We start from the raw sequence: 13,223 nt of genomic DNA, 5'->3' as shown, positions 1-13,223 counted from the left end.
TGGGCCTGCATTGTGCCTTGATTACAGAGGATAAAAATCCCAACACTGTAAATCTGAGTTTCATTAATAGATTTAGGCCCTAACAGGGATACTTCACCAGGACTTTTTGGTGGGTTTTTTACATACCACATGTTATTTATAAGCGTATGTGTGGTTTATTTCTGAAAGGATGAGGTTTTATTCTTTAAAAGATTTAAGAGACAGACCTATTTGCAATCATATGTGTGTATTCTTAGCTGTGTATTCATGTGTGCATTTTATTCAACCTTATACGCTCATGTGTGCTAAAGTTTGTCCTGGTTTTGCTCTTTTCTCCCAGGGGAAGACCCTGAAACAAGAAGAATGAGAACTGTAAAGAACATAGCAGACCTGAGACAGAATTTGGAAGAAACTATGTCCAGCCTTAGAGGGACGCAGATAAGCCACAGGTATACTGGTTTTGTGTTGATTGCTCTTGGACTGTAGAGGAGTATTACTAGTTGCTGAATGAATTAGATACTTGCAAGGGAAAATTAATCATGGCACTAACCTTGCTGTTTGCTAGACTGCCTCAACAACTTAAATGTGACTAATATATTTTACTGTCAAAGTATCTTATACAATCATTCATAAAGATGATTATTGTTACATATGCATCTTCTTAGAAACCTATACAATTTATTTTAGGTTATTTTATAAATAGCAATTACAGAATCAGAATTCTTTAGGTTGAAAAAGACCCTTAAGATCATCAAGTCCAACTGATAACCCAGCACTGCCAAGTCCACCACTAAACCGTGTACCTCAGTCCCACGTCTACATGTCTTTAAAATACCTCCAGGGATGGTGACTCAACCAGTTCCCTAGGCAGACTGTTCCAATGCTCAACAACCTTTTTGGAGAAGAAATGATTCCTAATATCCAATCTAAACCTCCCCTGGCGCAACCTAATGCATTTCCTCTTGTCCTAATAATTGCTACTTGGGAGAAGAGACTGACACCCACTTCTCTACATCCTCCTTTCTGGTAGCTGTAAAGAGCAATATGGTCTGTCCTGAGCCCCCTTTTCTCCAGGTTAAAGAACCCCAATTCCCTCAGCCGTTCCTCATAAGACTTGTTCTCTAGACCCTTCACCAGCTTCATTGTCTTTTTCCTCACCCACTCCAGCACGTCAATGTCTTTCTTGTAGTGAAAGTCCCAAAAATGAACACCGTATTTGAGATGGAGCCTCACCAGTGCCAAGTACATAGGGACAAGCACTTCCCAACTCCTGCTGTACACACTTTTCTGATACAAGCCAGGATACTGTTGGCCTTCTTGCCTGCCTGATGCAAGCTGGCTCATGTTGAGCTGTCAGCCAGCACCTTTTCCTCTGAGCAGCTTTCCATCCACTCTTCCACAAGCCTGTGGCATTGCATGGGGTTGTTGTGACCCAAGTGCAGGACCCAGCACTGAGCCTTGTTGAATCTTATACAACTGGCCTCAGGCCATTGATCCAGCCTGCCCAGACCCCTCTGCAGAGCCTTCCTACCCTCCGACCTAACTTGGTGTCATCTGCAAACTTACTGAGGCTTCACTCAATCCCCCAATCCCCTCATCCAGATCACTGATAATGATATTAAACAGAACTGCCCCAGTAGTGAGGGGCATTCACAAACACTTGTGTGCACATGGAGAAACACACACAGAACTTTTTTAAAAAACATATACATTATTTCAGCCATTGTTTTTCCTTGTTTCTCAGGAGCAGAGAAAGCACAGTTCACTGACTTCTCCATTTTGTTTGGCAGCACATTGGAGACAACTTTTGACAGCACTGTGACAACTGAAGTGAATGGGAGAAGCATACCAAGCTTGACAAGCCGGTCCACCCCAATGACTTGGAGGCTAGGTCAGGCCAGTCCTCGGCTGCAGGCAGGAGATGCCCCGTCTTTGGGCGCTGGTTATCCTCGCAGCAGCACGAGTCGCTTCATACACACAGACCCTTCTCGATTTATGTACACTACCCCGCTTCGCCGGGCAGCTGTTTCTCGCCTTGGAAATATCTCACAGATCGACATGAGTGAGAAAGGAAGTGGTGATTTGGACATGTCCTCTGAAGTTGACGTCGGTGGCTACATGAGTGATGGGGACATTCTTGGGAAAAGCCTCAGAACTGATGACATCAATAGTGGGTAAGCAGCACTTTTTCCCCCTTTGAACTGATGCATGGTTGGCAGGTTTGATAGGATCTTTCCAAGAAATTCTGGCACAGAAGTGGAAGTTGCGTTATGGTTTATGGATTATGAAAATATACATATGAAAAAAACCCAAACAGACAAAACAAAGGTAAGGCACTAAGCTGCTAGTGTTGTTCTCAGCTGCCTTCAAACTCAGCTCTTCTCCTTTAACATTAAGATGATTTTGCTGTGAACTTTGATAAGAGCACAGGTGCTTCTTATTACTTACTGAAATTTCTTAGTTACCTGGTAAGCCATCATTTTGCACTGCTTGTCCTGGGAGGGGTTACCTTTTGTTATTCTTATGTTTTAGTTGAGATGGTAGGTATGGTATTGGATGCAGCAGTTGCTGACAACACTGACTTTCTCTGTTTCCACTTCAGATATTGTCCAGTGTAGTCTGTGTGAAAGGCTTTATTGCAATTTTTCAACTATGCCTATCATCTGAGCTGTAGGAATATCTTTTCATAAAAGAATAGATCAGCCACTCTCCCAGCATACTCAGGAGGAAGAATGACTGTTAGTTTTATTTGTTTGTTGAATCAGTTGATAGGCTTTGGGGTACTGCATTCCCTGTGCTTCAAATTGCTGTTCAAAGACTATCAGTCTTGGAACAAAAGTAATTTCATTTATATGTATGTTAGAACTCCTAAAGCAGAATTTATTTTGGTTTTAAGGAAAAAAAAAAAGCTAATTACTGTTCATTGCTGTTGTTGGCATCTCAAGGCTGCTTGGTGGTTGAGGTAACATTGAGTTGAACAGAAGTCCCATAGAGTACATGGCCATATCACACCATACTGCTTCACTCTGTATAAATTTAAGACTCATGTTGTCAGTCTAATCTCTTAGTTTGAAGTATAGCTATGATTAGAGAATGGTGGCTGATGAAATTGGATATGATACGTTCCTAAGGACAACTGAAAGTCTGTGATCAAAGCTCTCTCTAGAGAAGTGTCTCACCTTAAACACCCTCCCAAGAGCTCTAGAAAAAGCATAACTATAAAGAAAGTGTATTCCCATATCTTCCCAGTGCACTGTCTCAGTGATCTGTGAATGGAGCACTGCTGACAAAGCTGTCCACAAAGCACAGTCTCAGTGGCTGGTCAGTAGAATGCCATATTCATGTCTACTAGACCAGAAAAAAGACATGGAAAATGTAACACTTTAGTGTCTGAAGACCTTTTATCATGAAGGTAATATAAATGCTGCCTTTTACAGATGCATGAATTGGGGAATCCTTTGCCGTGCCTGATGAGTTATATTAATTAGCTTATCACATTAAAGAGTGAATATAGTCATCTTGTGTGACTTTTCTTTGCATCTGTAATAAGTGTGACTTAATAGATAGTAAGTTGCGATCTGCTCAGTTAATATTTTTAGATGCAGTAAATGTTAAAAATAAGTTAATATGCTCAGAAATTTCAGGATTCACTGAGGCATGTAAAGTCTTATCTCCTTTATGCCTCTTCCATTATCAGTTTAATTACTTTAAACACTTGGGGACAGGAATGCAGCAGTAATTAGAAATTAGTGCGAGAAAGGCCTGTTGCACTTATTAAGTCTCTCCATTCAGGCCTTACTTATGCAGGAAAAAATCCATATAGTCTGGATTGCATTCAAACCACAGCTAAATTTAATATGCAATTCCAGAGCCTTGGAACCTACTGCATAATTCATCCCTAGCTAAATAATCTGTTAAAAAGTCTAAATTTTGTCTTTAATAAAAGGATAAAACTAGTGTGTAAGTATGACTGTTAATTTACCTTTGAAAACAAATGTGAAGTTACCTTCTGCAGACTCCAGATATCAAGGTTTCATAAATCTCTTGCTGAACTGCAGGCCAACTCTTAGCAGTGCGTAAAATGCCTTAGAGTTTAGTTAAAAATAAACAAACTAATCCTTTGTGGTTTAGTGCAGTTGAGGTTTCCTTCATCCAGATTGCCACTCAGGACATGATGCTATCTCAAACTGTGGCTGTCACACAGGGCTATGCTACCTGAGCTTTGCTCTCAAAATCTGCACCAGTTCACCCACCCCAAACCATGGTGGTGAAGGCTGGTTCTCCCAGGTAGCTGTATGAGCCCCAAGGTCTCTGGGACAGTTGATTTCATTTAAATCTGCTCCCAGAAAGAGCTACAGGGAGTGGGGTGTGTGTACGTTGGCTTGTGCCTGAGAGTCTGTGTCAAGTTATTAAAGTTAAATTTTTGTGTACTCAGACACGCTGAAAGATGGGTTTGAGTGGCACCGTTTCATGGGTCAAACAGAACATGTGTTACAGAATATTTGAAGTGGGAATGAACTCCAGTAGACCATTTTAGCCATCCATCTTAGCACTGGGCCCGTACTTACTTCTTTAAGCCTGTAATTTCACTTTGAGTAGGTTCATTGGGATATACCAAGTTGTTTTTCTGCATATGTATACTTACACATATTGAGTACCATACATGTGTACAGTCTTTCACAAATAAATTTGTACAAACTTTGTACGAGGTTGCTTCACTAAAGCCACCACATATTACAAGAGAAAAATGTAAAAAAAAGCCCAAGAACCTAAGAAGGAAGACAGTTTAATTAAAGGTCCTTTGAGAAAATAACAGACAGGTCTTGAGTGTAGGACAGGCTTGTGGTACTCCTCAGTTATAAACACCAGGACAGAGGTAGATAGAGATAGTTAGAGATAACTAAACGGTAAGTAGGCATTCCAGAAATCATTGCTGCTGCTTGAAATTCAGAAACTTTTAATGGCTCTCTAGTGAGTAAGCAGCACTACACTCACTGTTTGAGTCATTAGTCATTCATTATAATGTGAAGTGGTGGGAATCAAGCAAAAGTAACACAGATAGAAACATATTCTTAAATGTCATTGTAAGGGCTTCAGTGGATATCTCTTTCATGTCTGAATAATTGCATCCCAGCAGGGACTATGGATTTGGGTTCTCAGTTTCTTTCTCATTTAGATGGATGCTACTGAGGTTTTTTTCCTCTTTTTTTTTTTTTTTTTTCTTCTTTTTTAGCTGGAGTTATGCTTCTTTCTTAACTCCTGGTACTATTTTCTGACAAAAATGCAGTACTTAAAACATACTTAAATTTTTTTAAAGTATTTGGGGGCTTCAGTCTAAATATATTTTAGTAAAACAAGTTTGCCTGCAAGCCATCACAGGAAAAGGCAAATGATCCTAGAAAGTAGGCATATATGTGATCTCCCTGCACTGGCCATACAAACTAAGAATATTTATTATAAACCTACCATCTAATAGGACAGTCCATACCTTAAACATTTGAATTCCCCAGTCCATTAGCTTTAGAGTGAAACATGATTGCCAGATGGTTGCATTTCCCACTGACTGACCACACATTTATTTTCAGGTATATGACAGATGGAGGACTCAACCTATATACAAGAAGTCTGAACCGAATACCAGACCTAGCTGCCTCTCGAGACGTCATTCAGAGAGGGGTTCATGATGTGACTGTGGATGCAGACAGGTAACAGTGCTTTGCCAAGTGAAAAACTATCTGAGCTTTACAAATATTTTTCATTCTTCATACATGCTAATGTATCACCATTTTGTTCATAATGAATAGCAAGGGGAAGCAAGGTTCTGGGGCTGCTAGGTTTCTGAGCACACAATACACCAAATACCACAATGGCTGGGGAAAAAGTAGATTTCTTACATGGAAAGGGACCTAGCAAGAATTTATTGTTGGAGATGTGAAAGAAAACATTAAGAAGTCCAGACCTTACTTGTAGTCTGGAATCTCTGAAACAGGACATGATTTTTACAAGTTGACTTGGCAATTAATGGGCATAGGGAGGATACACATGGCCTCTAGGCAGCAGAGAGCTTGTGTGTGCCTGATGATATGGGCTAGAACATACATTTGGAGTTGGCTGGAACCAGAACCATGGTCTTGTCGACTGGTTTTGCCCTCTGCTAGTGTCAAGAAGGTTGTACCTGTGATCAGTGGGAAGTAAGAAGTAGGATTATATCCCATTATTTGTGCAGTGTGAAGAAAGAAACAACACTATCCTGCCTTTATATGTGTATATAGGGGTGTGAACATAAAAACAAGCTCCCACTAATATTTCTGCTTGTTAGACAAATGTTTTCTGTTTCTTTTCTTTGAGCTTAAAGTAGATTCATATTGGTGGCTTGTATCCATGTCTGAGAAATAAAAATTCATAACCCAGCTTTTGCAGAACTTAGAGCTGTCAGCTATGAGGTTTTGATCAGACCATTGTAGAGATAAGGAGCAGCTGTGAAATTGGCAGTCTTCAGTTTTAGGGGGTTGATTTCAGTTCTGTCCTTTAAAAATCAAGTTTCTTTTAAGGAAAAAATGTATTTAATCAGGAACAGAGAAGAGGTTCACGGAATGGCTTTGGTTTTACCAACCCAGCAAATTAGTTTAAGAAGTTCTAGGATGTTAACCTAGATATGATATAATTCTTACTTTTCACAGTTTTCTGGTGAAAACACACCTGTGACACAAGTCAGGAAGAGTCTGCATTAGTCAAACAGTGCATCAGGATAAAGAAGATAATTTTCATCTGAGGAACCAGTTACTTTAAAAAGAAGGCTGCTTTTAGCTGGCATATTAGCATCTGTTGACCTTGCAGAAAAAGCCTATTTTAGATAGCAATTCAAATGAACACAGCTTGGTTCTTCAGAACACAAGCATTGATGTGCTGTTAAGACCAGACAAAGAGTACAGTAGGCGTTTAAGAAAATAATTTGGAGAGAACTCAGGCAGTAACAGAAGGAGAAAATGAGAAATGAGATGTGGGCAGGAGGGACTTTGTGGAGCTCTGTATGTGAGAACAGGAACCTTAAGCTCAAAGTGGGAGAGAGGGTGGAAAATGCAGAGGCTGGGAATCGTGTAATTAAAAACAGAGAATGTTGCTAGCACTCACGTTTTTGTATGTGTTTGTATCTTTTCTTCACCTAGGAGTGAAGTTATTAGAGCTCTTCCCACCATGCAATATTCACACCCAGGTTTCAAAACATGTATGTTTTCCATCACAAAAAAAAGGTCCAAAAGAAAGGATTTTTTATTTTTTCCTGGTATTCCTCAAGCTGTAGATGCCACTCAAACACTTCGTGTTTATTTTGCTTTGAGGTGTTATTTATTAATGTGTGTTAATTTGTTCTATGTAGTGCGCAGGTATATACATGTTTTGCATGTGAAAACACAGGGAGGCTATCATCAGTTCTCAATTAACGAGATTGTCCAGCATTTCCTAGTACATAAATCTATTCTGGTTTGTTTATACAACTTTGTCAGACTGACTAAAAATGTTATGCTAAAAAGTACTCTGTTGTTTCTTGAGTCTGAGTCTATCACTTGTCAGGTTGTGGAGCAGTGACTTCAAAATCATCAGGAGATTGTTTTGGGTCTTGAGTTGACCAATTTGATGCAAAAGTCAAGGCTTTTAAAGAAATTAAATTAGTGTGTATTCAGAAAACATTTATCTGATCTCAACAACTAAAATCTCTATATTCCATCTTCATTCTGCATTTGCAAGGTGCTATTGACATTAACAAATTCCATGAGCAAGCCCCAGAGTAATTTTTGAGCTTAAATCCTACAAAAGTGAAATAGGATTTCCTTTGTAATGAATGCTTTCCCTTACACAAAGAATGAAAGCTGGACTCTTGTGCTCTACTCGACCCTCTAAATGGGGTGTCACGGAACATGCTATATGGTATCATATAATTTAGAAGCTTATCTTAAAGTACAGCCATGGGACATTTATGCTGTAGATGTTCAGGCAGTTTTGACACTTCTTGACCTTTCAGTGCTTGATTTTTACAGCCTTAATCATCCTTTGTTGATACAGATGGGGTTTCTTTGTCTATAAGTGTATGTTATTACTTGAAGCAGAAAAAGGTGTTTAGAAAGTGGAAAAAATTAAATGTTATGATTTCTGATGATAACAAAACACATGCTTGCCAAAATGGGTCATAAAAAAACTGTATAAGGTCAAACACACACACACACAAGTCTATATTGATCTTCAGTGTGTCACATTTCTGATATGAAATCAGGTGGAAAAAGGAATAGAGGTTGCTGAGACCCTTGCTGTGTTTGGCAGGATATGTTTTGGTCCTTCACAATAGCATAGGTACCTGAGATTTCATCTTATCTCATATAGCTTTTTAGAGACTATTTTTTTCTACTTTGAATAAAAAATGACAGGATTTGCATCAGGGCTTCAAGGTATGCCTTGCCACCAGTATGATGAACTTCCATGAATGAGAATTACTCTCCTCTCTGTCATCCCTGTAGATATGTGAAGGACATATGCATTTTCACTATGGTATCATTAGTTTAAACCTTTCTCATAATTGCAATGATTTCCCCTGGCCTTTCTGTTGTAAAGAACTCTGCTGGCATCTCTGTGCGGGCAGAAAATAAATTATATGCTGCAAATATCTGATTTACATCAGCAGGCAGGAGAGAAGTTTCAGTATTCTGTCCATCAGTAGAGCCAGCAACTTCTGCTGACAGCAAACCCATGTTCTTTATGAAAACTGAATTTCGGTTTTCTCTGACAACCTAAATTGCAGCTTCTGCCTATATTTTAAAACTTTTTTCCTTTTGTGAGCTGACAGTTCAATATTCTTCAGATAGGTGGGCTGATTATATCTCTAAGAGTAATGCCATTTCTAGCAAATTCATACTTTCAGACTGATTCTTATTTCATGGATAAATCAGGGAAAATTCATTGAAATTAAAGGCATTGAACTGGTGTTAAAAGACAAGCAGGTCCCCAGTTTAATTCCACTCCAAACTGGTCTCAGATAGAACCTGCATCTCCACTTCTTGCTAAAAAGCAAAGGAGTGAAGTATCTTCATGTGGAAACTTAGCCTGAGAGAGCTCATCCAAATAATATTATTAAATTGCTCATAGGGAAACTTCATAAAAAGTTAAATTCATAAATGCAACATAAGCCAAGGCTTAAACATTACTCACATACTGCTCTGGAAAGCATATTGCTGTAGAAAGGCATACCGTATGTTTGTTCTGGGGAAAGAAGTGGTCAGTGAAAGGCTGAAGGGACACTGGCAGCATCAGATGTCAGTGGTTGTAACATTCTTCTTTTGATTTTTTTTTCTAATTCGAACTCTCTTTTTTTGGTCTATAAACCTCTATTCCTTGCAAGTTACCTTACTTCAGATACCATAAGAAATTAATTAGGGAGGAAGATGGATTCTCTGCAGCGGGTGTAACTTGGGATGTGGCTGAGAGAGTTCTCAGTGGTATGATGTTACTTTTCATTTCTTGTTCTGTCTTCCTCCTCTACACTCTAGCATTTGCCTTCTGGGACTCTTAGAGGGAGTATTTGAGGAACATTCTTTGAGTTCAAAACCCTTTTCAAAGTAAGATGAGCCAAAAGAGATTAGACATAAGCACACAAAATGAATTATGTTCTTGGGAAGAGTAAGGTTTATTGAAAAGTAAGTTGCAGTGTTTCCAAACCACCCTGTGTTTTCCATAAAAACTGTTAAGGAAGTTTAAACAATCCATTTTAGAAGCAGATATAGCTCCACTGAGTTCAAAAATTGTCCTTCCACCCCCTATACCTGCTGAATTTAGTGCACTGTATCAAAAGCCACAGTTTCCTTCACTTTCGTCAGTCGTCAACATGAGTTGTGCAGCCACTTACCCCTCACATCCCTTGAATGCACTATTTTTTTCTTCTTCACCTTCTCTTTGGATGAAACCCAAAGCTTTAAGGGTAGCTTATGCTGCATAGTGTGCTTTTATCATGACCCGCTTCAGTTACTTTACTGTTGCATTGAATCTGAGCCCCTGGTACACAAAGTTCTTATGCATAGGGAGTCTTTAAAATGCTTCCACCATCTGTCACATGTGCAGAAGACTTGGCAGTTATCTCAGACTTGCTCAGGCTGGCCTGTTTGTTCTCAGCCAAACCATACTTACCATAATACATTATTAATTATAATTATAATAAAATAATAGCAGATTTTGCCTGTAGTTTATTAACTAACTTCCTGGATGAATGACTATAAGTCTTCTTCTGGTGTTTGTCTGAGTAGATGAGCCTTGAGTTGGAATACTGTACTTTTGGAAAAGGAACTTTTCCAGAGTTCAAAGGGGTATTGAACTGGGGGCCCTGTATCATAGAGTTGGTAGTAGCAGAAAAGGCTGAGACATCATGAACAGTAACTTAAAATCCTGATAGAATTCAGTGCCTGGTCTCATATAGTAAAATTTTGGCAGTGCCTTGAAATTGCTGATGCCGTTTGAAATTTAACCCTTTGGGATGTTGTACAGTGGGTAGGAATACTTTATGTTTTGCCTTTCTATCTAGATGCTTCTGTGTAATGTGTATTTCAGCGCTGCAATAACGTGCTTTCTGCCATGTCTCTGCAGTTTGGTGTTAGTGTGATCACTGTTTCTGCCATGTTGCAACTATTGCCTGTTCAGTTTGCAAACTGGTAGCAAAGCAGGATGCACTATGGATAGTTAAATGAAATGTATATGCCACAATATTGAACTATTCACTGTGTAGACACATTCAGTCATCTACATTTCAGCTGTATTCACCTCTGGGTACCAGTGTCTATGGCAGTCAAACTATTCATCCCATAGATATGAAATAGTAAATAATAAAACATAAAATAGATATACTTTCTTCTTGCTGTCTAAGACTTTCTAAGGAAAAAACCTGAGTTTTGCTGCAAATCTACTGTGCTGTGTGGCACCTGCTTTTACCAATAAATATGCCTATGATTGCTATTCTGTGCACAACCAAAAAAGTCATTATAGACCTTAAAGTCAGCATGGTTCATGTAGTTGTGTGATATTCTATGATTTTCCTGGTTGTGATTTTACAGTATTAGTAGATTCTTAGGATGCTGAAATAATATACATATCTATACCTCACAGTTTTCACAGTTATTGCTCAAATATCTCCAGAAACCATAATGAAAGGATCTCTTGTAAAGCAATTCAAATTTTAAACTAGTTTTACTGTTATTGCTCTCTTCCATGCTTTTAATCTTCCATAATTTCTTTTCACAGCTGTTGCTGTTAACATTTCCCACCATTTGCTTTTATTATTCTCAAATGATCCTGCATTTTCAGAATCTCTGGTGTAAATCTTTCCACATCCTGGCATCTGCTAGGCTATCAAGCAAGTTGCTAGTTAGAAGTGTATATTTCAATGTGTATATCAGTTTTTATTGTTTCTGCAAAGTAAGGATGCTAAATTTAAGTACTCAAAGCATAAATATGTGTGTATCCCTGCGTGAAGAGTAGAATAATTGTGTCAAAGGGATCACTCATGGTTTTTTGGCTTATTATATTGTTAAGTGTTCAGGATCCTTTGAGAACGAATACCTTGTTTTCAAAACCATAATGGAAATAAAATTTTCAGTAATGTGATTTTGTACAGCATTATTAATTTAGAAAGAATGATATTTTTTAATTGAACATGACTTTGTTTCTGGTCATGGTTTCGAAAGTCAGGATTTGGACAATACAAAGCAGAGCAACTGGACTTTGATCTAATTTTGTGGGGTTGCTTTAAATTTCTATAGAAATTCTGCCACAAACCAAAACATGGAAGCATTTCACAGCTGTGTGGTTTTAGGTTCAGATACTTTATTAGCATCAGTTACATAAACTGCATTGTTAGCATGTTGTCATTAGTATGTTAAACTGTCATGATCCTGCAATATTATGTCTGCAGACACATTTCTTTGCACCCAGCTTACATAAGGAAATGACATCCAGAAAAGGCAAGAACAGTGCATGGCAGATGTTTACTTTAAAACAAGACTGAGCTGCAAGTGATTATGTGAAATGATGTTCTCTCTTTTTCAATTTTTGTCAAGTGGCAGAGAGAGGGACAATATCAACTAATTCCAGTTTATATGAAAAAGGAATTCATGAAAACAAGTTTTTTAAACTTTGGCAAGGAATGGAAGCCAATCACATTCTCATGCAATGCTAAATGAGCTGAACATATAGTTTGCTGTAGGGTCATTAAACCAAAGGCTGGCTGTTTACAGCTGACACATTCAACATTCTTTCTTACAAATCTACTTCTTCAAAGTAGATGGTGTGGAGCTAGGTATTAATGTCATGCAATCCGTTTGCATTCTTTGTTTCTGCTTATCTTGAAGTTTGGTGTAGATGCTTTCAAATAATTTGAAGTGAGGCTGGACTTTATAATATGTAAAAAAATTACTGATACTTCCCTTCAGGAAAAAATGCAGATGATTTATTTTGCTTGTAATCTACTTCTGAAGGGAGTATAAATGTATTTAATAAAAGCTACCTAAGACTCAGTTTACAGTTTCAGCAGCAGCATCATTTTGGTCCACTACCTTACTTCACTGTTATCAGCAAAGACTAATGTACTGCCTCCTTTGTGTTAGAATAAGGCAGAGGTAACAAGATTTAAATCAGTATGTAAAATACCCTAGGCTTGAATATAAAACTAAAGAACTTGAATCTCCTGTGTGGTACATATTTGAGTCCTGAAGTCAAGAAACATAAAAAGTTCTTTAAAATATTTTGATTTGTTTGATGGCTAGAGGAAAAAAAGGTAATTTGATTCTCCTACATGGCTATTAAAAAAAAAAAAAAATCATATTGAAATTTGCAATAAAATAGGTGCAATTGAGATTACAGCTCCAACATTAACAAACACGGCACATTTTATGCTTCATGAAACTTAATAGAAAAATTGTGATTGTGATAATTTAGTACTGGAGTTGCAGCAGCTTGTGACCGCTAAGTTGTCTTCTGTTCTAAACTGCCTCAGAAAGACCCGCTTCCTTGTGGAGCAAAATTTTCTTGTTTCTTATTTAAGTCATTTATTAAAGAACTGTTTTTATAATAGCTACTTACCAGATTGAGTTAGTTTGTAGTATGCATATACATGCATGCTTGGCAAACTAAACATATGAATTATAAGAATGTTCCAATTAACACTGTCATAGAAAAGTAATTAACTTGTAACACTATAAAAATCCTTCAGCTTGAAT

The 13,223-nt window shown here is 38.0% G+C and overlaps 1 protein-coding gene across 2 annotated transcripts in view; it reads left to right on the top strand.

The window, feature by feature from the left end:
• The window catches only part of NAV3 (neuron navigator 3), a gene marked incomplete at its 5' end in the record, with an annotated part of 269,996 nt that overhangs the window by 160,232 nt on the left and 96,541 nt on the right, over window positions 1-13,223 (top strand). For both annotated transcript variants that reach the window (XM_080621573.1, XM_080621572.1), the window contains 3 exons: window positions 320-428; window positions 1,770-2,153; window positions 5,565-5,684. In XM_080621573.1, coding sequence (XP_080477699.1) covers window positions 320-428; window positions 1,770-2,153; window positions 5,565-5,684 — 613 coding nt within the window. The remainder of the gene's footprint in view (window positions 1-319; window positions 429-1,769; window positions 2,154-5,564; window positions 5,685-13,223) is intronic.

The sequence above is a fragment of the Psittacula echo genome, assembly GCF_963264785.1.
Source record: "Psittacula echo genome assembly, chromosome: 1".
In the NCBI taxonomy this organism is placed as follows: Eukaryota; Metazoa; Chordata; class Aves; order Psittaciformes; family Psittacidae; genus Psittacula; species Psittacula echo.
The sequence above is the reverse complement of the archived record's forward strand: the minus strand, read 5'-3'. Positions and strand labels throughout refer to the sequence as shown.